This window comes from Setaria viridis, chromosome 3 (genome assembly GCF_005286985.2).
Source record: "Setaria viridis chromosome 3, Setaria_viridis_v4.0, whole genome shotgun sequence".
Classification (NCBI taxonomy): Eukaryota; Viridiplantae; Streptophyta; class Magnoliopsida; order Poales; family Poaceae; genus Setaria; species Setaria viridis.
This window is the reverse complement of record NC_048265.2, coordinates 44,653,351-44,679,937: the sequence shown is the minus strand read 5'-3', so window position 1 is coordinate 44,679,937 and position 26,587 is coordinate 44,653,351. Positions and strand designations below refer to the sequence as shown.

Here is a 26,587-nt window from a genome sequence, read left to right as displayed (position 1 = left end):
GATTGTTGACTAAGGCAGTGTTTGGATACTAGGTGCTAAACTTTAGCAGTGTCATATCAGATGTTCGGATGCTAATTAGGTGGACTAAACATGCGCTAATTATAAAACTAATTGCAGAACCCCTGGGCTAATTCACGAGACGTTAATCCATCATTAGCAAATGGTTACTGTAGCACCACATTATCAAATCATGGACTAATTAGGCTTAATAGATTCGTCTCGCGAATTAGACTCCATCCGTGCAATTAGTTTTGTAATTAGCCTATGTTTAATACTCCTAATTAGTATCAAACATCCGATGTGATAGGTTGCTAAACTTTAGCGGGTGGTATCCAAACACCCCCTAATTCACTAGGGACGCTGTCTTGCTATCGAGGGACAAGTCACCTGCCATTAAATAAATAGTCACCTACCACTAAATAAATACTCCCTCTGTATCCAAATATTTGCTTGTAGCGTTTGACCATTCATCTTATTCAAAAAATTATTATAAATATATGAAAAGATGAGTAAATATATATATATATAATAAGTCACAAACAAATAAAATGATACTTATATTATATAATTTTTTTTTGAATAAGATGAGTAGTTAGATGCTGTGACCAAAAGTCAGCATTGACAAATTATTCGATATGGAGGTGGTACTGTACTAAGGATGTCATGCTACTATGTTGGAATAAATCTAAGAAAATATGAGAACACATGCGTTTGGGGCTCAAACCTAGATACAAATTAATGACCATAGATTCCACTACGAAGAAACTCACGTTTGCTTTGCTAACAATTTTGTATTTAGAAGAACTAGATTTACTATGCTAACAATTTTGTATTTAGAAGAACTAGATTTTACTTGTCGTTTGGATACAATAATATAGCCTATCTGCGTTCTGCAACTATCATTATCAATCTGCTAAATGCAAGCCGTATAACAGCAAAAGAAAGTATAGATATTGACGCATTCAAGGATGGCGTCTATTTTGGACCGGAGGGAGAGGGTACACATTGCAAACATTTGTATATATATAAATGTCTATGTGGAGGCTTGAGCTATATGCATGTGCAGTACAAGCCCAAAGAGCACCCATCTTGAGAGACACAGATCTCCAACACACTCCACAGTAACTATAGCTAGATAGAGCAACGCCTTTCACATTACACCTACACCTGTCTCACTGTTGCCATGCCAACATCGCGAGAAGGACACGAACCCGACCACCACCCCACCACCACCATCCTACACCGCGGCGGTGGCGCCGGGGACGCCTCCGGCGGCGACAGCGGCGCGCCGCCGACGAGGCAGGTGTGGGTGCCCGGCCCGGTCATCGTCGGCGCCGGCCCGTCGGGGCTCGCCACGGCGGCGTGCCTCAAGGCCCGCGGCGTGCCGTCGCTGGTGCTGGAGAAGGACCCCTGCGTGGCGGCGGCGTGGCGCCACCGCACGTACGAGCGGCTCCGGCTCCACCTGCCCCGGTGCTTCTGCGAGCTCCCGCTCGCGCCGTTCCCGCCGGGCACGCCGCCGTACCCGACGCGGGACCAGTTCGTCGCCTACCTCGACGGCTACGCGCGGGCCTTCGGCATCGAGCCCCGCCTCGGCGCGCGCGTCCGCAGCGCCGCCTACGACGCCGCCATCGGGTTCTGGAGGGTCACCGTCGACGAGGACGACGCGGAGGGCGGCGGCGCCGCGGCCACCACCACGGAGTTTGTGTCGCGGTGGCTCGTCGTGGCCACCGGCGAGAATGCGGAGCCGGCGTGGCCGGAGGGCGTGGAGGGGATGGACGGGTACCGCGGCGTGGCCATGCACACGAGCAGCTACAAGAAGGGGGATGAGTTCAGGGGCAAGAATGTGCTCGTCGTCGGCTGCGGCAACTCCGGCATGGAGGTCAGCCTCGACCTCTGCAACAATGGTGCCCGGGCCTCCATGGTTGTCAGGGACAAGGTAAAGTTTGCAGTCTACGTAAGCGCTACTAACATAATGTATTTACAAATTTACCTGACGTCATATATTTTCTAGTTTCAAATTAATTAAAACGTTACTAATTAGGATGGTATTGATTTAAATTAGATAAAAACCTTATGTATAAATTTATTTATTTATTTATAATTCTATAAGCTTGAACCAAATGCTGCAATACAAACTATAATGTTATATATAGAGAGAGACGGTTCCCATGTCCAAAGCAATATAATTCTGTGAACTGGGTTCTTTGAGTGGTCAATTCTGTGTAGTGCCACATAGGTTTCCTTCCCTTTTGCCCCCTCTTATATAGGCTGTTGTCACTTTCACAGGAAAAAAATATGGTAATATATAAATATATACATTATTATTGAAATTCAAATAGGAACTAATACTAATACTTTGAATAAGTTGTACAGATGCATAAAGAATTCTTAATATTATCCCTTGCAATTTGTTATCTTCAACATGATCGGCGTTCTAAATCATGCATTGCAGTACTTGTGACTTGTTAGAACATACAGAAATTTGTTGAGGAAGCTTTCTTATCCTGAAATATCAATCTTGTGAAGCAGATGTTGTGCTACTTGTAACATGCTGTTTCATAGAAATGTATACTGATGTGGTGCTATAGGGACCCATAAGTCTCCCTTTCCTTATCTTGTATATACCTGCCTGAGAGACAGGGAAAATAACAAGAAAAGTGACAGGGCAAAAATGGACCAGAACTACAGAACTCTCGAGAACTGCTTTTCTCTTTGAACATGTGGCATTGTGTTCTTTTATCCTAAAAGGAAATAAAATTAAATAGAATTCGTAATGTTGGACATGGTAGAGTTCCCTAACTATAGAATGGCAGGAGAAATATGTCAGCTGTAGCAGTTCAAATGAAATATCTAGCTAAGAGAACTCTTCTCAATACTCTCCAGTACAAAATGTATAAAGTTTTCAGTTTGCAAATGGATGTTATTCGAGTTTTGGAAGCAAGATTTTTAGACAATCAACTCTACTAGCTAGGTTCCTAAAAAAACAACTCTACTAGCTACTTGATTTCTTACTTGGGAGTTAGTATTCAATTAGCAGGAGCAATCTATACCAATACATAGTACATAGTTTTGCTGGATTTAAGGTCACCTAGAATGGGCAAGAGCCAAAAGTGTCAATTGCGTACCTTGTCACCTTGTGCTGCGTACATGATGCAAAAACTAGGGCAGACTAGAGGGACTCATTACAGAGGGAAAAAAACTAGTTTTTATAATATTATATTCTAAAGGTTAGGCATGCATTATTCTTTTAATTAGAATATAAATATTGAGAGTAAACTAGTTTTTAGAATAATGCCCTAGTATTTAGAATAATGCATGCATTATTCTAAAAACTAGTTTTTAGAATATAATTTTTAGAATATAAACATTAAAACATGCCCTAGTTTTCTTATAATTTTCATTAATTAAATTATTGTTGTAGAGTAAACATTATAAAAAAAACTCCTATGTATACTTTTGAATGCGAATAGTAAACATTGAGAGATTAGTTGACTGATTCTATATTGTATGTGCTTATATGATGTTCCTTTTTCTTTTTCAGCTTCATGTTTTGCCGAGGGAGATACTAGGCATTTCGACATTTGGACTTTCGGTGTTCCTTCTCAGGTGGCTCCCCATAAAACGGGTTGATTCTTTACTGCTCTTCTTCTCAAGATTGATCCTTGGAGATACTGAAAAATATGGTCTCCCACGACCAAAGATCGGGCCATTTCAAATCAAGAGTTCATCTGGGAAAACACCGGTACTCGACATCGGAGCTTTGAGAAAGATAAAAAGCGGAGAAATAAAGGTATGTGACCCAAATACTTCCCAAAAACTATATACTGTAGTTGCAAGAACCATGGAGTTACTGTAGGAATGATGCACTCTAAAATGTAAATGCATGGGACCTCAATGTACTACGAGGAATAAAAGCTGCACAGATCTCGAAAACACACACAAAAGAGTCCTAGACTGATATCGGTTGTCAGTACGTGTGTACTCAATGATACACAACTAATGTATCTAGAGAGAGATTCTGCAGGTGGTCCCAGCAATCAACCGGTTCACAGGGAATAATGGTGTTGAGTTCATAGACGGCCACAGAGAGGACTTTGATGCCGTCATCTTCGCCACCGGGTACAAAAGCAACGTGCCTTCATGGCTCAAGGTACATTCGTACCTACACATTCAATGAGCTTGCATAATCTTGGAAAGAACATGAATGGCCTTTTTGATAGTGGTATATATGTCAATCATTATAGTTACACGTCCAATCACATAGAAATTAATTGTTTTGCCGTAATTCATTCAGGAGGATGTGGAAATTTAGATCTACTTCATCCATCTCAAATTATATTATAGGTCATTTTGATTTTTCTACATACAAAACTTTTGCTTTGCACCTAGACAGATATACCTCATATCTACATACATAGAAAAACTATATATCTAGAAAAACTAAAATAACCTACAATTTGAAATGGATGGAGTATTTGGCAAAGCCTTGGGTTTATTTACTGGTTCTATGCTTGTCTTTTAGGCTTCAATTGCTGAATCAAACCTTAGATACAAGTAGATACATATATACATGCCATTTATCAAGCTTTATACCCTTAAATGGATTCGTATGGGAGCAATGCATGCTTTTGTGTGTGTGTGTGTGTGTATCAGGTTAATTAAATGTGCGTGTGCATATTTAGTCCTTGTCCAATTAAGCGATGTTCTAGATAGCAAGGCATGGGCAATGACAATGATGCTTAAAGGAGCGCGATATCCCTCCGACGGTGACTCAAAATTAAATTTGATCACCAAGAAATTGACAATCAAGGACAATGTTGATTGATCCGTGGGCATTAATTTGTGCAAGCCTACTAATTTGGGGAGAGGAAGTAATCAGTTTAGGCAGAGATCGAAAGGAATGGACACAGAGTTATAGACCATATATGTGCTTGTTTTATATTATGGTCCTTGATTGGTATGATAGCTACTGGCTTTTTTGTACTTGATTTCCTTTGTATATATCTTCTTGCCTGCATACAGACTTGCATCATTGCGTGCGAGTATGTAAACAAATATGGACAATTGGACATTCATAGGTACAACTGTTGATGTCACGTCAGCACGTCAAAGCTTTGAACGCGTGCAAACTAGCTAGACCAAATTAAGGATGCAGAGTGCACTGGCGGCTTGATCTTAGCTAGCTAGCATATGGTAGCTTTCATGCGTGCGCATATTTTTTGTTTTTATTTCTGTGTATTTGTGCTTGTGTTTGCTTGTATTATTGTTGGTGTGTATGATACTGCTGGTCAAATAGTGTAGCCCTACCAACATGCGCATCTGGGCCATATAACAGTGACCAGAGTGCGAAAAAAGAGGGATGAAAAGGACAGTTTTATCAAAAATAATTAAGTTATAATTAAATAATTATTAATACATTACTAATGATCGAGCCATATTTGCGTCATTTACCACGCCTACCCACAAAATTGCTCTTCAAATGAGTAGTTTCCGGTGAAGTCAAGATCTCACCTTCTGTCAGAAAACATGATATTGGCAAAGGAAAATTTGCAATGTACACAAACCCAGATTTACTTTTTCACCTACAAATATTTTACTAAGGCAACAGTATCCAAATAAAAAATCCAAAGAGCTAACTGCCTGGAGTTGTCATCAAATTTGGCTTGGCTTTCATGTTTTTTCATTCGAGCGCATATTAACTAACCAAACAACCCCTTCCAAGTTCCAACAAACCTCAGATAAAAGTTGTAAATGCCAACATTATTTAAGCAATCAACTTAAGTAGCTTGCATATGCACCTATATATTGATAGCATGCCCATTTGCACCTCTCGGCCACTATCAAGTGGGGAAGGAAGCTGCATCCCTGTGGGTTGGGAAAGAGGTTGCCACAAACCCCATGCATGGGGTGAGAGTTGGGTGATCGATGCACATGCATGAAGGCTGGCCCATAATGATTTTGTGGTGAGAGGCGAGGTCCATCTGGTCATCATCATGTGCTGCCCACTCTACCTTTTGTAGGGTGGCCCATCTAGATGGCTTGGATTTGTTTGATGGATCCCATCTGTCTAACCAGATTTGGTATGAAGGTCTCTTGCAAGTGTGCTTGGCATGCTTTCAGAAAGTTAATCAATCAATTAATTTGCAGTTGAGCAGATGGTTGAGATTTGAGCATTTAATAAATGTGAAAAAATGTTTGTAGAGTTTTCATTCATTTTTAGAGAAGATTTCTGAAGGCTAGTTCGTTGGCCCACCATTTTATTTTTGTTCCATTTGCAGCTGATAAATCAGTGTTTAGGAAGACCATCAAAATATGCATTTATTGTAGCTAGCTAGTTTGATCTCTTCGCATATTCGCATTCTTTTTTGCTGAAGGATCCGGCATATACATATATATCATTCATCGATCCATATGTACAGTTTCAACTGAAAGATAATTTCTACCTGCATATAGGAGGAGGAGTTCTTCAGTCATGTTGATGGGTTCCCAAGGAAGCCATTCCCACACAGCTGGAGGGGAAAGAATGGCCTCTACGCCGCCGGCTTCACCAGGAAGGGCCTCATGGGCACCTCCTACGACGCCGTCAGAATCGCCGGCGACATTGCGGACCAGTGGACCGAGGCCTTTGCGAGCCCCACTGCCGCTCACAGAAGCAGTGACCACGGTGCTTGAGGCGCACATCATTATGGGCGCCGTGCGCTGCTGCTCTCCTCGATAGGCCATAGATGTTGGTGGCAATCTGTAGATTGGTAATGCTTCGCATGTTACAAATTTTCAGCTGTTTGTTTTCATTTTGCTTCTAGCTATGAGACGACTGGAGGTACTCTGTGTGTGTGTCTATATATATGTGTGTGTGATAAACTCTTTATGTAACTGTAACCGTATAGCAGTGAAATATAAGGTGTGCAGCTACAGTGTTCCTAAATTTCCTTTGTCTTATTTTTCCCCCCATTTTCTTGTCGAGATTCTTTTTCTAGGCAAAGTTCTTGACAAGATAGATTCTAACGTGCGTGGTATTGATGGTGGGCTGAATGGGCCATTACAAGGCTGAATGTTTACGTGGACTGCATATATTATGACGCTCTTGTTTGTTGTTCTGGTCGTTTTAGTCTTCGCAGCAACTTCTAAATATATATCATCATAGAACTTCTAGATATTTTTTCTCTCTCTTTTCTTTCTTTTCATGCCATTGCTAAATAAATGCTACGACAATTCTGAAACTTCCAAGAAATAAATATATGAGGAGGGAGAGCAAATTAATAGTTAAATTGTTGGTCAAAAATTGCAAAGTTTGAATCTTGATATGCGTGTAGACAGTGCGCCTTACAAATAAAAACGGAAGGAGTAGTTGTTATATTTAACTCTTGCATTGTCTTAATTTGTCTCTATTTCTCCTGTTGCTGTCATTAAAGGTTCAAATTAATTATTTGCCACACCTCATGGCCGCTAATTTTTTTTTACCACCAGCACTGCCAAATTAAATCTGGCACGATGTGATGCGCTGAGATGGGAGGGGTATTTTTGACATTCCATTGCTCAAAGTGGGGGTGGTATCGGATCATATTCACATGGAATTGGATTCGGATATCTTTACCACATTTTTACTCGAATACGAATACAAATTCGGATATTCTCTAATTTGAATACAAAACAGATAGTGTTAATTTGGATTTGCATTCGGATATCTTTTCACTTTATCGATAGTTTTGGAAGTACGAATTCATCATAAAATGTACGTACCGGTTGGGATATCGGAAATACTTTGTTTAATTCTACCACATATAACCAGATCACTCATGCAAAATATTTTTATAAAAATATTTCAATAAATAAACATCAATAAATAAATAAACCTATATAAAAATACTTATAAAGGCATATAAAATATTTAAAATCAATCAATTAAATTATTTGAAAGTAATTAACATCACTAAATATATCAGTTTCAATATAAATAAAAGTAATATATTTATAGGATGGTTTAAAGATTGTTTATTCTGCATGAATGCGGATAATATCAAATATTCTATCCATTTCGACGTTTTTCACAGTAGAACAAAGAAAGACAAACACGTCTTAATGTTGTACTCACCACTACCACGATGATATGTACAACCCCCCCCCTCTAAGCTCAAACGTAGACGATCAATATGTAACAACGACTACCTTTACAGTACGATATAGTGGCCTAGCTTATGAACTCCCTCTTCTAGACTTGTAAACATTGGCGTAACAGCGCCACGCCTATGCACGCAGTGCTACATTAATTTCATATATAAAAGCTGATTGTTTAAGGCTAGTCTCAATATGCTGATTTCATGCATGCATAATTAATTACCTGCCATGTAGGCAAATTACTGAGATGGCACTGCATTCACGAGGGGAACGAAGAGAAAGATCTCGTTTCACTGTGATAATGAGTTGTACCCAGTTTCCAACACCTTGAAACGGGCCGACACCGCATTGAGAGCCTCCGGTTTCATCGTCGGTGATGCAAGGACAAATATATGCAGAGCTACAAGAAGCGAAGAGGAAGGATATTAAACTAGCATTTGGTGTCTTGACGTCAGTGGTGCATTTTGAAGCGCGATCAGCACATCTATATAACTGAGAAGAGAACTTGAGAAAGTGTGCTAGCTTGCACCACACTTCACAATATGATAATCTAAGATGAAAAGGAAGAAGACATGAAGCAAATCTTGATTTGAACGAGCCTCCAAGTACATCTCTTGTTGAAGCTACATTTAAAAGAGTGCTAGACAAGAATGAAGATATTGAAGATTTCCATCATAAGAAGGATTTGATTGAGCATATTGGCAAAAGTATGGACAGCGATAAACACTAATAGCTCAAGTATGAGATATGTTTTTTTAACTATATATTATATATGATGTCTAATACTATGTGATGTACGGAAATTGAAGTGAATTAAACTATCTATGTGTCGCCTTTTTTATTTTCTAATGCCATATTTATACATGCTCGTTTACTCTATGCCGTACGAATATTGAAATGAATAAAGTATCTTTCAATTCAAAGAGATGTCACATTCGTTCATGCATTTCCTACATCTAGTATTTGAAAACAATAGCTACATAGTTCATATGGAGCGATAGATCACAACATAATCCAGTAATTTAATGGTATGGCTAGCTTTGGAAACAGTGGAGTGAAACCATGCATTGTTCACTGTTTCATCCCACATGGTGTGATGTGGCAGTCTTGGAAACTGTAAAGTGAAACTCGGCATTGAGAATACTTGTTGAGAATGAGTGAAGAATGCGCCATAAACTATTATTAGAGGAACATTAAGGGGTGTTAGATTAAAATCATTGACTTGTTTGAGCACATTAGATCAACGTGCAAGGGTGATTATTCTCGATGATGATCGATGGGTAGTCCTTCTTTTTTATTTTGAAAGGAACATGTACTTCCCCTAAAATTAGATGCGCAGGCTTCCATGGGAGAAAACAACCTAAGTGCTGGGGTGGTGTGCATCAAATCGAAGCGGGTGGCTTTAATTATATAGAACAGCTTGTTTAGTTAGCTGGCAGGATATTCAACGCTTGGTTGAACTAAACAAAGGGAGCACACGAGTGAAGCATGTGTGTTTACTTTAACTAGGCGAAGCTCCACGGACCCCGGAGCAAGGAATATGCAAGGCTAGATGTTATTCTTTATCTTTGGTTACCATGCGATTTTCTTATGGGTATGTTTTTTCCTTCCGTTATCTATTTTTGCCTTTTTTTTTATGAACCAGCGGTGATAATGATCACTGCTGGTTTAAAACATGAATAGACGATCATAGTCATTTGAAATTGTTTCGATACCCAAATATTTGATACAAGGACTCACACTTATCAAACCATCTCAAATGAAAATAGTACGCGTTGCACTCTTTGGATGGCTGATGGATGTGTTGGGGTGCTCGAGTAAAAAAGAATTTTTTTTTGCTTCCGGATATCAATTCTGTATATATTTTTTAAAAAAATATATGGTGGTGATAATAACTATCACTGCCGGTTTGAAACATGAACAGACGGTGATAGTCATTCTCACCATTGGTCCGAAACTGGTTGTAATGTACTGTATATATTATCATTGTCGATCTTTCACCAATGATACCCAAAACCGACGGTGATGGAGACTTTAGGATCGGCGGTGATAGAGTCCGCTGCAGTAGTGGCTGTTCCAGCTCTTGATGATGGTTGATGTTCATGCTTCCTCCATCGGGAGAAAAAAAAAAAGATCGACGTGCTGGGATGGTTTACATCAAATCGAAGCGAATCTCCTTATAAAATCTTGTTTAATTAGCTTATCCGCAACATGATCCTGGATGCATATGAATAGTACTAATGAATTAAACAAAGGGAGCACGGGTGAAGCCTGTGTTGTTACTTTAATCAAGCAAATCATAAGCTCTACAAACTCCCGAGGCAACCAACGCCTATAAAAAGGCTTGCAGCAGGCATCCCATCGCCGCACCCCAACATTCCATTCATTCATTTCACACCCCAAGATACCAAGATATCCAAGGAAACATGGCACCCTGCAGATTCTGCAAGCATCAGGGCGTGGCCGCAGGGGGTCTTGCCCTGCTGGCGGCGCTGGTCGTCGTTGGCCTTGCACTGCCAGGCGGCGCCGCTGCCCAGCAGCAAGGCCAGGACGGTGACAAGGACGCCGGGATCCCTCTCAGCGTCGTGCATGCCTGTCTCGGAAGCGGCAGTGTACATCTGCTTTCCTGTGCATCGCGCCAAGAGGAGGATTTTCAAGGTTGCTGCGAGGAGCTGATGTCCGAGGATGGGAGTCGAAAAGACTGCGTCTGTGGCGTTCTCGAGGTGATCAAGGGTAGGGGCATTGACCTCAATAATGTCTGCAACACTCCTGGTATTGAAGGAGCTTGTCAATAATCTTTTTCCATTTCAAAACATCAGCCCAGCCCGGTGTGTGAGTTTCTTCGACAAATGCTTCATTTCCTTTAATTTCCTATATTTACTGTAATGATATTTCCCCTGTTTGTTTTTGCAAGTAATACTCATGTTTCGCGTGCACACATGCTTGTGCTATTATTTGAGAGCTTGTATGTAATTCTGTAATGATTTCTCCACTGTTTGTTTCTGCAAGTATGAATAAGACTGCCACCTTTAACTTACTTATTTCCTGTTTATATTTTGTCTATGTCCTTTGCTAGCATTCCGCTGTTTCTACGATCTTTTTATTTCGCTCAACATTTACAAGCTCAGCTTACAGATTACATTATAGGGTTATGTTATAAATACATATATACATATATATAAAACAATCCTATATATTCCGTACCCGAGCCAGCCACTAGTCGTCCGTCGGCTGCCGTTCCGCTGCTCCCACGCCAGGGTCCGTCTCCCCATCTTTTTCTTCCCCCTCCGGTTTTGTGCGCGAGGAGAATTCTATTTTAATAATTAATTAAAGTGGAGATCGTGGGTTGGACGGAATCGGCAGTTTTGCGGCCGCGTCTCTATCCATGCGTCGTTTGCCTTCCTCGACTCAGCCAGCGCCGGCGCCGGCGCCGCCGCCTATCCCAGCTCATCCCGCGCATTTTCCGCTGGTGAGGAGGCCTCTACAGCTCCGCCTGACCCTCCAGATGGGCCACCGTCCTTCGCAAGATGGGGACGCCCACGATATCTCGTGAACCGGTTGCGGAAGAGGTCCACCGTCGTCTTCTCCAAACTCCGGCCGGCCTCCCGTCGTCGTTCGCCCACCACCGGTGAGAACTTGCGTGCCCCCCTCCTCTCTCCTGCGCGCACCCGGCTGCCCGACCCCACTGCCGGAGCCCCATCCCGCACCCACCCCCATGCGCCCGTGTGTCGCGGCCCACCCCGGCCCCGTGCAGCGCCACCGGCCACCAGGCCGAGCTGGCCGTCCTGCCGTCCCGACACACCCCTCCCGGCTGTGCCAATTCGGCCAAGCCGAGCCGATCCAGCCCACCCGCCCGCCCCTCTGCGCCGTCCTACCCGTGGCCGAGCGCCGCTGCCGCCATCCGCGCCATGGCCCGACCGCCGGCCACCTGCACTGCCCACCAGGCCGAGCCTTCCGTTCCGCAGCTCCGCCCCCGTTCTCCAGATTCACAACCATCATTCCCCGAGAGGTCTAGAGCAGCGAACGGTAGGGCATGACAAGTGCAGCAGAGAGATCCGCTCCGGATCAGTTTAGCGTAATTGCTGCACTGGTTACTTGTGCTGTAGGAACGGCGATGTTTGCCGGTGCGACATTTGTGACCTCCCATTCCCTCTTCACTGACAAATTCACGCAGGTATGTACAAATTAAAAGCAGAGAACAAATTTTGTGTTGACCACCTGAACCAGACGGGAATATGACTGTAATTTTTTTTAAACGAACCGGCTGGAGAGCTGCCAATTATATTAAAAAGAAGGCCATCCTAGAAGGGAGGATGTACAAGACTCAAAAGAAACAGGAAAGGAAAAGAAAAACCCAAGCCAAGCAAAGACCAGTTAGGTCCGGCCGGCAAGGGTGGCTAGATGTTTAGCCCCCGCCGTCCAACTATCTAATTCGTCTCTAACTCGGAAGAAGACTCTGTTACTTGTGTCCTTTTTATGGTCAAAAATCCTCGCGTTCCTCTCTTTCCAGATTACCCAAGATGTTAGCATGATCAGCGAGCATAGGCCCTTTCTTGAGCTGGTAATTGAGGTTGCTCTACTCGTCCACCATGTATGGATATCGCCGTCGTGTCGCGGCCATTCCCTCGGGTGCAATGCTAAAATTGCCAGCTACTCTGCTATAGAAGCCTAAACCTTCCTGGTGAATCTGCATTTTGAAAAATTATTGATCCCTTGACCTCGATGTATCAGCAGTTTCGTGGCATTCTCTACAGTCTACTTGCAGAGGCAGCTCTAGGTTTTCTTTGTTTTGCTGTTTCCCTAAGAACTTAGAGAATTGTGCAGCAGTCGAATAGGTTTTGTACATGCAGATTGTCATTTGGACTGCTTTTATTCGTCAATATGAATACACGTTGAGACATGTAACTTTAAAATTTCGCATGTAATTCCAGCAAAATCATCTATGATCAGATTGTTTTCTCATAGATTACTTCTATTCAAATTCTTGAGATGCATAAGGTGATGCCCAAGTGCAAATTATTGTTTAATTTTTACCTGAACATAAGCTGCTACATAAGATTGGAGAGTATGTGATTCTTGTGTCATATGACAACATTGGTTGCTGACAGCATTGATTTGTTTATCAATCTATTGATTGAGGAAGGGGGATGATTTTTAATTCATTCTGTGAGGGATGGTGTGATTTGGTCATTAAATGTTGTCCAATTACAGATTTCTGTGGTGATTAATTTGCATCTCACTGCCATTTTGTCATTAACTAATTGCTAACCGGAACTCCACTTTTACAGACTAACTATAAGAATTAATCTTACCCCTCTAGTCGATATACTCAGGAACGTTGAATATTATTGTATCTTAAAAAATTATCATGGCTGAGATGTGTGGATGAAAGGAACTCAAATTTAGCAACCCCATGACGTGTTTCTGAAACATTCATATTCAGCATACTCCTGCTGGCAAATGTTGCAGTCAACGAACATTTAATAGAAAAGCTGCTAATATGCATGATTAGCTAAATGTTTGGATGGATTAAATCGATGCCCAATTGATCTAAAGGCTGCAGCTTTCAGTTACATAGATATTTAAGTTACCTTGCTGAGGTTCTTATTGTTCAGTTCACAAATTTGTGTCAGTTGTCTTCAGATTATAAACTACTATTTTGGTTGTTTTGTTGACTTCGCACTAGCAGAGAAGATAGTTTTCTATAACCAGACATAAAGATCTTTTGCTATATGGATATACTCTCCTCTTTTGGAGATATATGGTTTCCTATCTTGATAAGATACAAAATTTGTAGTCACGATAACTAGTTACTGTACTTGCAATTGGATCGGTGGGTGACAAAATATTGATATTATTATTAATTTTCAATTGGTTAAATAATCTTGAAAGAAATATCATGTCTGGGGCTTGCTGCAACAAACATGCCAATCCATTGTTGCTTAATAATATATTTGATCTTCCGCAATGTATATGGACTGTCTTTAACCTGCATATGCTAATAATGCTTAGCTCTTTTGCAGATTGCGCTAATGGAAAATCTATGAATATTTTCTAGTACAAGCTCTCTATACTAGCCACAATGCACTTTCTAAGAATCTGAAGGAGCATCATGGGGATTTTCTTTTCGTTTTACTTCTACTTTTTGCTAATCTGAGTGATGGTGCGTTCATGTGTAGCAGATTGCAATCCGTGCCAAGAATCTGGAGTCGGAAATGGCACAGCTGCTAAAGATTTAGAAGCAAAGATGCAAAGTCATAGAAATTGGTGAAATGATTGCAAGCAGCACGGGCAAACTGGATTAGGATTCAGATATTGGTTCTTGGTAGTGTTAGAAAGTTATGTGGTGTTGCCTTTTGGTTCATGTGGCTGGAAACGCTATGCACATTCTTGTTTTGATTGGAATTATGGAAAAATCGCAGTGTGCATGTTGATTGTATTTCTAAATGCAAGTGACGAGCAATGGACCTCTCCAATCTTTTTATTTGTTTTTTATTCGTAACAAGAGACGCGTATATTTTGATAAACGGTTCCATTTAAATCAGTATCGCGGGGGGTGCTGCATGCCTGCATCGCGTAACCGTTTATCTCCCAACCGGTTTAGCTCCCTGAATAACCCGTTTGGTGGAGCTTCTTGCCGCTCCAGCTCCGGTGGGTGCATGGAGGAAAGGCAAATTGAGCTCCTCCTCCCATGAATCGACCTCAGCTAGCAGCAAATCGAGACTTGACGAAGGAGGCAAGGCAAGCAGAAGGAGGCAAATCGAGGTCCTCGATTCGTGCAGCGGACCTTACCGAGAAGCAAAGCTCCGCTGCCGAAGCTGGAAGGCGAATTGACTCCGAGGCTTCCTCGGCCAGCCTCGAGCGTGACAAAGCATGGAGAGGGACGAGCGGCCGCTGGGCCTGCGGTGGGCAACAAGCGGCTGCTGGACCTCCGCACTAGGGGATAAGCAGCCACTGGTGTGGCGGTGAAGACGAGTGGCTGCCGGTGGCCTCCTTAAGACACGGAGCCTAATAGAGAAGTCTGATAGAGTGAGTTTTTTTTTACTGGGTCTTCTAAACTTTTGAGCTAGGGAGCAATTTAGAGGGTTTTTGGAGCCATAATAAAAATGTACAACATCTTCCATTTTTTTCATTTTGTCAACTCTATGTGGCGCATCGTAGATGAATGGTATTATGGATATTGGCAAAACTTGGGACATAAACCATATCTTGAGTGATTGGATCAACATCCTTATTTTGGGCTATTTGGATATGCCATAAAGTGTCGCTGTGACAGGACCACCCAAGTTAACCCGTCTAAAGTGTATTCAACATCACCTCAAAATGCGAATAGACACTTTAATCGAATTAAGATGGTTGTATGTCAGGTTTCACCCGATACAACCACGTGTTTTGATCGAAACAAGCATACCAAGCTCGCATGAAGACGAGTCCAGAGATTACAACGATCCAAATAACATATTACAGGTCTCAAATTAAATTATTACAAACCGAGCATGAAAGAGTAGTTCAGAGTTCAAAGCAATGGAAAACAACAATAAGTCTATCGTCGATACATAATACCATGATGAAGCCTACCATGATATCAATCACCACGATCCTCGCCGACCGAGGACGGGTCCCACTCAACCGTCCATCCCGGAGGGATCTGAGATGGCCAAGTCACACCGGCAATCAAGTCATTCACATCAACATTACCTGAAAATATAGCCACAAGTAAGGCTGAGTATACTGATATTCCGCAAGACTTACTCGTCAGGTGGTATCTAATCCACTGACTCCTAGACATGCAAGGCTTTTTGGCTGGGTGGTTTGTTTTCGCCAAAAGCTTCTAAAGTGGATCCTTGCTTTCAAGTTTTAGCCTCAAGTTCTAGTTGATTAACCATTCTAGATAAGCACCTATTCTAAGCAAGCATGGTAGAATAAGTAATTTAATCAAGCATCAATATTAATCATCATCCTTGTTCACCTTCTTATTCAATGTAGGAAAAGAGGTCAAGCAGTCCCAAACTGTGAGAAGCAGACGATTCGAATTGGATTTCTTAAATTTGCAAGGTGGACCTAAACACATGACATATGCGTACCCCCACAGTTCACATATATCAACGGTTCCCGTCAATTCGCGGCATTTATCCAGATCCCTCTTCCCTTGGATACAAGGCCCCAGCGGTCCCGGAACAACGCCGTACCGTGACTGCACTTGTACCCACTTGAGGCCTCAGGGGAAACTCGGTTCCAGAGAGAGTGGGGGAAAGGTCCACGCTGGTTCAATCAGGTACTAGGCTTACTAATTCCCCATACTCTCAGCATGTGTTTAGTACATTCAAAAACTTGACCAAGACTCCCACACGTTTCGACCTTAGCAGTTTTCCTCTATACAAACGGGGCATCAATAATTGCAAAACATAGCACCAAGCCCCGGTTGTCAACCTTATGATTCCAACATAAGAAAATAGGCAACTCCTATAGCTCACAAGTGATATGAAATCACTCAACTTTTACCGTGTCCCTATTTAGCATGGCAACTACTCGACTTATCATGCTAGTATTCAACACATGGGTACTAGTTTCGCAACACCATCAATAACCTTGAAATTAAATTTTTTTAAAAGCTAAATAGGAGTTGTCTCTATTTTTTAGCGACAAAAATAGCTCCAACTCGAGCAGTAACTTCTATGGATAGAGCGCGCTCTAGAGATCCCATACAAATGGAGGGTGGATGGAGGAATTTGGAGGCCTCCTTAAGACATGGAGCCTAATAGAGAAGTCTGCTAGAGTGAGTTTATTTTTTACTTGGTCTTCTAAACTTTTGAGCTAAGGAGCATTTTAGACGGTTTTTGGAGCCACAATGGAAATGTACAAAATATCCCTTTTTTTCATTTTGTCAACTCTATGCGGCGCATCGTGGATGAATGGTATCATGGATATTGGCAAACCTTGGGACATAAACCATATCTTGAGTGATTGGATCTTGCATTGGTTTGGCAGCATCCTTATTTTGGGCTATTTGGATATGCCATAAAGGTATCGTCTTTGTGATAAACTGAAACCCCAATGATAATAACCTCTTAGGGTTAGCTGACCCGCAGGAAGCCCTCGTTCCCACTGTTGCGCTGTCGATCCTTGCGGCCGCTGCCGGCCGCCTCCTCCACCAACTGCTCTACGCCTTCACCTCCCACGGCAAGAGCTTTAGGGCCTCATCCTCGTCCTCGTCTCCAAAGAGGGGAAAAGAGGATGTGAGCATCTGGAGCATGGGCATGGGAGGAAGGAGGCGGTGGTTCAAGGTTCAGTCAGGCACGCGTGCGTGACTGCCAGATCCACCTCCCGCTCGTGGCAAGTCAACCCCCTGTGTCTTGCTAAAGCTCGTCGCCTCCCCATCGAGCATCTTACCGCCATTGACCACAACTCGTTGTAGGGAGCCATCACCACTCGTCGACGTCCACACTCCACAGCCCTTGCCAAGCCACCGTCTCCCTTAGCTATCGGGGATGCCAGATCCATGAGCTTCCTCATCATAGATTCACGACTTGAGGTGAAGCTGCTTGTGGGAGTGCAGGAACCGCTACCGCCGGCGGCCACTACATTAAGGTTCAAGCTTGCTAGATCTGGCCGCCCTGCTACTGCTTCCATTTCAAAGCGCGTCGTCGGCCAACACAGCCACTTCCGTACTATGTCGCCATCTCTCTCGGGGTGAATCTGCAACCTACAGCAAGCTCCAAGTCAAATCCGGCTGCCCTCAAGTGAAGAGCGTAGGACACGACTATGATGCCATGTGAGAAGCTCATTGGCTGTTGGATTCACAGAAGTGAATTGCACCTGCCGCTACCGTCACCTCACCGCCTCCTCCAGTCAGCAGCATCGTGTCCTTCCTGAGTCCGCCACTTCGTAGGTGCAGCCGTGGGACCGGTGCCGTTGCCGCATCACCCGTCATGGGCCTCTACACTAGCACCTCTGCCCCTCTGCCATGCTGGCTGACTTCTGAGATGAAATCATGCCATCGTCAGATGGATCACCTTTGGAGAACAACGGGGTTTTTCCGATCCATCCTTGGTTCAGAAGGCTCACTCCCACCTTAATCCATCTCTACGCCACGCGGATCAAACACCAGCACCGCCACGTTCTTCACAATTGGAGAGAAGCATCGCCTTCAAGAGATAGGCTCAAGGGAGATGTTACCATTGTCTCGCACGTGATCACCAAGTTAGTTCGTGCAGGGACTACTTTCGTTGCATCCATTGTCACCGCCCTGGACATAGAGAGCGGCATTGTCATCTTTGGTCCCCTTCCCTGCTTTGCGAGCCAGCTCCTCCCGCGTGCAAACCCACCATCCCCAGCAAACAAGGACTTGGGCCAACATAGCAGCCATGCCTTCATCGAGTGGATGTCTCTCTACTCCGTCAACAGACATCTTGGTTGGGGCTCCATCACTCGGACATCACAATCTGTCGTCGGCTTCACAACCCATTGGTTCATGTGAGAAAGGCACTGATCCTGTTTGCCTCCAGTCTATGGTCACATCTTAGTTGTTGTTGTGCCTCTCCTAACTCAATGTCTTCGAGCCTCCAGTCTATGGTCACATCTTTGATGGAGTCATTGCGATCAGAGCTCCAACACTTAATCACTGTTCATTTGGAGGAAGTGGTGCGTCCCTTGAGGGAGGAGGCTTCTGCATCAAGTTGTGGCTAGCATGAGTGGCCCACCATTTGGAGTGTGCAGAGATAAGTGGAGAGCATACTTTTGTTTCCGACATGTTCGAGCTTTTTGGCCCGATTCTCCAATACGACACTCTCCGATGTTGTCAGTCCTCACTTCTCTAGCTGCGTCTTGCACACCTGCTTATCCATGATGTGTGAGGACACATGTGCGAACTTTGCAGACTCCATTATTGACAGCATGGCATTCGACACTGAGACACTCATAAAGTAGTCCATCGAGGTGCCCACATCGATTTCAACAGCATAAAAGCACCCAAACTCACCCATAGAATAGAAGTCGGTACAAGCCATTAGCTTCATTGAGGAGTTTCTTCTAGTAGAGGATGCATCTGATGATGAGGAAGCTATCTCAGATGCGCATGTGACAGTTTGTTGACGCTCGTTATTGACACACTTTTAGTACCATTTAAGTGGTGTTTTCATACATATTCTTGTACTAACCCATCAAATAACCCTATTTTTGCATATGCAATGTATTTTGGAGCATATTATATTTTTGCAGGAAATTGGACTAAATGGAGTATAATTGGATAAAGCTCAGAACAAGTGATGAACCGGAGAAAGATGAAGGCCAACGAGCCTAGGGCCTAGACCGATCGGCATATAGAGGCCCAGGCCGATCGGCCTAGGGTCCTCGGGGCTTCTCTAATGCTCATTTTTGCTCCTCCAAGATTACTTAAGGGCTAAGTTTGCAAGGATATGTCAAAGAGGATTAAGTGGAGATTTGGAAAGTTTATCAAAGATCAATCTTATCCTGAAGCTATCGATGTGCTAGGCCCACATGCAAGTAAAAACTAAGACTCCAGGACACCTAAGAAGACTAGGGGATGAAGGAGGGTGTGATAGGCCACAAGGAAGGGTTAGGCTGATCGGCGTAGACCCCCCAGGCCGATCGCCCTGGGGCTTTCCTTGCTTCTCTCGCCTTCGAATTTCTGCCACGCAGTCTCGAGACTATAAATACCTTGATATTTCATCGAGCACGTAGATCCATCCACAAGAACTCAATGAATAGAGGGACACACACCAGAGGGAGCTGAGGGCCACTGCAAGTTTTTGAGGTTGTCTAGGAGATGGCTTAGGCTAGACCCTAGCCACCGTGGTTGTCCCTGTGTGGCGAAGCCATGGTGGAGTTCTGAAGCCAAGCCTTGTGATCACCAAGGCTTATGTATACATGATGGTGATACCAATCTAATCTTGTGGTTACTTTGATCTACTATGATGCATGCTTGTTCTCATATGTTTAGCTAGCATATATTCTTAGTAGGAGTAGACATAATCATGGTGATTAGTCTATGTCTTGCGGATACATCTTAGTAGTGCGTAGGAAGTCAGTGTGATTACCCTTGCATGGTGACGGCATGTAGGAGGGAAAAGGCCGAACGATTGTGTAATGTTGAGTAGGATCGATGGCGAGTATTGTGGGAGTCATTTGAGGTAAAGCTTTGGGAAACCAAAGGCGTTAACATGCACCTCGCAGTGGTGACCACAAGAAAGTAGGCCGCTTGCGAGCCACCTTTGTTACCACTTTGGCTACATAGATTTGTTACCACTTTGGCTGAAACTACAACAAGAAGACAATAGGCTCATGCTACCTTTGGTTGTGTTACTTCATATATATGGATGTGATATGTTGACCATGTCTATAATTCTTATCTCACGATTGGGTTGACCTTTATATGCAATGCATGCTTCATGATAAGATTAGATCCATTTAGCTAGATAGAGAACTTGTGTTCTTGCAGTTCACAATTTGGCGTGCTAACTGCCATCAACAAGCTTTTCTAGCGCCATTGCTGGGGATTGGCAACTCGAACCCTGGGGCGATCTATCTAATTTTTTGTACTAACCCTAATTTTTCTATTGCATATATCATGTTTTTCTTGTTTGCATCCTTGAAAGCAGGTAAATACTAGATGCCAAATGATTGAACATGGACTTCATTAAGTCTCAATTCACTCTGATAAGATGATAACAACATCAAGCCCAACTCTTTAGTTGTAGGTGCTAACTTTGTTAGTGGCCCAGCATTTGCTACTGAATCCACATCAATGAAGATAATACAAATGATGATAAATAAGGTATACCACTATGTCAATTAATTTTTAAAGACTAATGTTTACTGGAGATTTGTTTGTTCAAGTAATAGGTGTTGGAGGCAACCATGTTAAGCTAAGAGGGATGATCGGAGGGTCTCTTTGCACAGAAGGTGATGATTTGGAGTTGATCAAGACTGGAGGCAACAAGATTAGAAACACCATGACACTACCAATCTTCTTGAGTGGGATGCTCAATACCTTCTTATTGAGTGATGCAATCAAGGAAGAAAACTGCTCATATCATCGACGCAAAGCACAAGAGCCTCCTCTGATCCCATCACCTTGGCTAAAGCAAGAATTATGCAGAAGCCACATCATTTCCACCATGCTACTCACTGGTGTAGCAATGGTGATGACCTTGAAGCTAAAGGATGTGTGACATAATACCCCAAAGACCACAAGATCAAGAACATCAACATCTTTAGATCAATTCATGACAAGCTACTGTTGTCATCAAGATTTTTGCTTGACCCCAGAAGAATATTTTTGGATATTCAGAAGTCCCATGAAGTATACATTCCAACGAATAAAAAATCAAGGCAATAAGAGATTCCTACAAGTGCGATGTCCTAAAATCAGTTCTAGACAGCACGTAGTGCTAAAATAAAACAGACATAATTCTCTCATTTGAACTTCGTTTTAGATGAATAACCACTCGTTGGAAAGGTAATTTCATAAACAATGAAGAGGAGCTTGGGCAATGCTTTCATCAATAGTACATAATCAAATTCAGAAGCTTAGAACAAAATAAAACCTTCGAAGCATTGCCACATGAAGACACAAGCAGGCTACATCCAATACAAAGAGGTGTTAGAATGAACCATGAAGGATTACAAAATATGATATCAAGCTGCATGGATACTTTAGATTCTCACGCAAAGGACCATGGATTCGCACGAACATTATTGAGGTGAGAATTTTAGCTAGATAACTTTAACTAAAGCGCTTTCGGGAGGCAACACGTCTTTTTATTTATTTTGTTTACTAAGATAACAGCCTATATTATGCTTTTTAATCAAAACCATCAAGTGACATTGTACTTGGAGCGGAACCGCTCGGATTAACATAGCTAAAGCACAACTAAGTCACCTAACACGCGATCATATGCTTTAATCAAGTTAACTCGGCAATCCGTCGGATTTCATCCGATAAAACCACTATACAGGACCGAGTTAGCATAGCTCACACGAAGGTAAGTGGTTCCAGAGAATACAACAGATCATCCACTTAAGCAAGTACATTAATTTCTTTCAACACTGGTTTGGAAATCAAAGTTTTACAGAGTTCATGAACATCGGAAAAGATAAAATAGCGGAAGCTAGTGCCGGGGTCGGATGTCCCTAATGAGGCCGATCAGGACATCACTGATCCCTATCCTCGCCGTCCTAGGAGGAATCCCACTCGACCGTCCACCCAGGAGGAAGCTGGGGAGGCCATGTGCCAACAGCAGCCGACTCGGGAGCTTCAACAACACCTGAAAGATATGCCACAAGTAAGGCTGAGCTACTAAGCTTAACAAGACTTAACCGACCGGTGGGAAACTACTCCACCAACTTCTAGACATGCAAGGCTCTTTGGCTGAGGGTTTGTTTTGCCAAAAGCGACTACAGTAGGTCCTTACTTTCAATATTTTAGCTCCGATTCTAAGTTCATTAACCAGTCTATATTGGCAACTTAAGCTAAACAAACATTGTTTCCAAACAAAGTGTAGAACAAGCATCAAGGTTCACATCATCATCACGTTCCATCTTTACTCAGTGTAGCATAGCGATCAAGCAGTCCCAAACTGTGAGAGGTAGATGAATCGATTCAAATTTCTTAACCATGCATGGTGAACCTAATCTCACGACATCCGCGCACCACCGAGGGTCGCTTCCTGTGTCGGCCGTCCCCAACAATTCCCAGGCACGTGTCAGGTCCAAACTTCCCTTGGCATGCAATGCTCCACAGTCCCGACCTCTTGCCGTACTGTGACCGCACTTGCACCAACATGATGCACCATGGGAACCTTGTTCCAGGGACAGCAGGGGTATAAGCCACGCCCTAGTTCAATCAGGTACTAGGCTTCCCCATCCCATACTAGGTATGAGATTAGTACTTTCAAACATTTGATCATGAACACCAACACTTTCCAACCTTAATCAAATTCATGTAGACAGACGGGACGATCCACCGACCACCAAAATAGTTCACAGAGCCCTGCCCCGTCCATCATCCTTATAGTTGTAACCTGAAGGAGAGCAAGCAACTCCTATAACTCGCGAGTGACAGGGAATCACTCGACTTTTACCGAGTCCTGTTAAGCACTGCAACTACTCGAACTTATCATACTTGTGTTCAGATCAAGGGAACTGAGTCATGAATCTATGGTTTCAAACAACTCCTATAATGTAAATGCCCATACATACAAATGCAGGCATGCGCAAGTTTAGAAAGATTGGGTTATGCTCCGGGGCTTGCCTTCGAGTGGGGTGGAAGCGAACAGGTCCTCGGCGCTCTCGGCTTCAGCTCCTGCAGGCGGTAGCTCGGCTACAGCTCCGTCTTCTGGCACCGGGTGCAGCTCGCACATGCCGTCGACAAGGTTTAGCTCTACACGGAATGCAAATGAAGGGGTTAAACACTTAGACGGTTATTTCAACAACACTTGCAAGATGTAGCTCCAAAATTGTAGCAAAACTACAGGAAAGGTGTGAAATCCCATTTTATTGGATTCTACTCAGGAAGAGGATTCTAACCCAAGTGATTTCACATTTCTCTGATTTTCCTCGACTTAAGATGAATTTCCCAAGCTTCTGTTGGTTGAGAACAAGAACACAGGGTCGGATCAGGAAAAACTTGCGATCTGACCCTTAGACCTAAGTAATAACTGTACCGGGGTCCTCAAGCGTAACACAGAGAAGTCCCCAAAATTTTACACAGATACCCTTGGCCAAAAGAAAAAGGATACAACCGAGCCCTCAGGCGAGGCGGACAAGGGTCGGGCGAAACGGACAGGGTCAAGCAAGACGGAAAAAAGGGTCGGGCGAAATGGAAAGGGTCGGCAGCTTACCTTTGGGCCTGCTGACGAAGACTTGGGGTCGGAAGGAAGCAAGCTCAGGCGAAACGATGAAAGACGCTAAGGCTTGGGCGGTGGCGAGGTCCGGCGGTGCTCCGGCGGCGGCGGTGTTTCGTGTGGGCAACGAGCATGCTCGTAGCACAGTGCGAAGGAAGACGAAACGGTTGGCGAGGTGTTGGGTGGAAGGAGAGCTCCACCGAGAGCTCAGGCGGCAGCACTTGCGCGTGGAGCAGAGGAGTGTGTGGCGGCGGGGGCGCTGGAGAAGAACAGCAAGCAAGGGCGGCAAGGGCGGTGGTGGCAAAAGGGAACTCCGGTAAGAGGCTTCGGTACCCTTTTTATAGCCGCGCGGAAGTGAACGAGTTCGAGCAGCACGAGGATGAGATCGAAAAGGATGGAGTGCTCCGTCGTGGCGGCGATTGGTCGACGTCTACATTGGCCGGCGAAGCGGAGCTTCAGGGATAGGATTCTTCGGTCATTGGGCACTGAAGACAGCGCTAGGCAGGCGCAGTTTTGTCGAACGGAAGGATTGGCGAGATCAAGCGCGTGCCTGGTCGCGTCAAGCGGCGGATTGGTTGCGGTGACTCTGTATCGGCGGACAGGAGGGAGAAGGATGCATTGCAGGCGAGGGCGCTGCAGGCGAGGTGACAAGGCGAGCGATGCGACGCTAGCAAGCGCGAGACTAGCGGCTTTGTTGAGGCACGATACTGGCGAGGCAGGGGAAAAGAGTTGTCACTACCGGTGCAGTGGTTGGCGAAGGCGGTATCGTTGCGGGGCGCGCGCGTGGCTTAGGTACGACGGAAAAGCCGGAAGGCGTTAGGGCGCGCGGCCGGGGATCCTGGTGAGGAGATGCGTGCGGGAGGCGAGGCGGACTGGCGCGGCAGCGGCCAATCTTCGGTCGCAGCGGCGGCAGGGTGCCTAGCACGGCTGGCATGGTTTCGGGCGAGACGAGATGGGGCGGAAAAGTCTCCGCGTGCGATTGGGGAGGAGGCACGCTGATCCCTCTTGTCGCGGCCGGTGACTGGGCGAGGCGGGGCTCGTTGGGGAGGTTACGCCATGCGGCGGAGAGGCTCTAAGACAGGGCGCACGCTCGCTCTGGCGCACTTGGCCCGAGAGATCCATGGGATCTATTTCTGGGTCCGTCTTCCAGTCTCTTGTCCTCCCAATTTCTGAACTGCACCACTTTGACTCCCTTAACAAGAGTTGTAGTACACAGGCCAAGGCCCAACTCTTGTAATTGGTTCGAGTTCAAAAACGCAGTGGATTTGGGGATCCAAAGCTCCAAAGTTTGAAGAACACTGGTTTCGGGACTTAGAGACAAACAGCGGGTTGCTGAGTTTCAGGGGTCGGGGCTGATTTGAACTGCAGTTTTGGGGATCTTCGGAGGTGAATTGGACCAAGGTCCAACTAACAAAGTTGTAGCAGGGACTTCGTTCTCCAACTTTCATAAAGGAATTTCTGGACGTTCAGCTCAACTTACCAAAGATAAGTCAGCCCTAAGGCGTGAGATCAGACTAATTTTCCAGACTTAGCCGTAATGGCTAAAGGAGTTTGAGTTGACCAGATCAGGGAACTTGTCTTAAGATTAAGCTCGGCTGATCTAAATCTAGGTCGTTACAGCCTACCCCCCGTAAAAAGAATCTCGTCCCGAGATTCGGGTGTAAGGACAACCAGTGGGGGTGTGCGGTTCTTACCACCTTGGCTGAAAAGAAAGCCTCTGAAGTGATTGTTCATATATTCCTCTGTTTCCCATGTTGCTTCATCTTCCGTGTGGTTACTCCACAGAATCTTGTATATTTTCACAACTTGTCGTCGGGTGTGCCTCTCCTTACAGTCGAGGACTTTAGCAGGATATTCGGCATAGGTCAAGTCGGGTTCAATTTGAAGTTGCTCTTGTTCCAAGATCTCAGTCGGGACTTGAACACATTTCTTCAGTTGGGAGACATGGAAGACGTCATGAATGGCTAAGAGCTGTTTGGGTAGTTGGATCTGGTAAGCAACGGGTCCACAAATTTCCACAATTTCATAAGGGCCAATGTAACGGGGAGCTAATTTCCCCTTTATTCAAAACCGTTGCACTCCTTTGGTCGGGGAGACTCGAAGGTATACGTGATCACCAATGTCAAACCGCAAGGGTCTCCTCCTCTTGTCGGAGTAACTTTTCTATCGAGATTGGGCTACCTTGAGATTTGCCTGAATTATCTTAACTTGCTCTTCGGCTTCTATTACTAGATCAGGGCCGTAGGTTTGCCTTTCTCCCACTTGTGACCAATTTAATGGTGTTCGACACCTCCGACCGTATAAAGCTTCAAATGGTGCCATCTTCAAGCTAGCCTGGTAGCTATTGTTGTAGGAGAACTCTGCCAACGGTAAGCACTTATCCCAATTCTTGTCATAATGGATGACACAAGCTTGTAGCATGTTTTCAAGGATCTGATTTACTCTCTCAGTTTGACCATCGGTTTGAGGGTGATATGTTGAGCTACGAATTAGCTTGGTGCCAAGTGAAGTTTGTAACTGTTCCCAAAAACGTGCTACAAACTGAACACCTCGATCAGATATGATCATCCTTGGCACACCGTGCAGGGAAACAATGTGGTCGAGATACA

General features: G+C 44.2%; 1 protein-coding gene across 1 annotated transcript; it reads left to right on the top strand.

Moving 5' to 3' along the window:
* Nucleotides 1-967: 967 nt before the first annotated feature.
* Nucleotides 968-6,925, top strand: LOC117847920 (indole-3-pyruvate monooxygenase YUCCA1). The gene is made up of 4 exons (XM_072292880.1): nucleotides 968-1,936; nucleotides 3,542-3,790; nucleotides 4,025-4,150; nucleotides 6,454-6,925. The coding sequence occupies exons 1-4, from the start codon at nucleotides 1,184-1,186 to the stop codon at nucleotides 6,670-6,672; spliced, it is 1,347 nt and encodes a 448-aa protein (XP_072148981.1). The 5' UTR covers nucleotides 968-1,183; the 3' UTR covers nucleotides 6,673-6,925.
* Nucleotides 6,926-26,587: the final 19,662 nt, after the last annotated feature.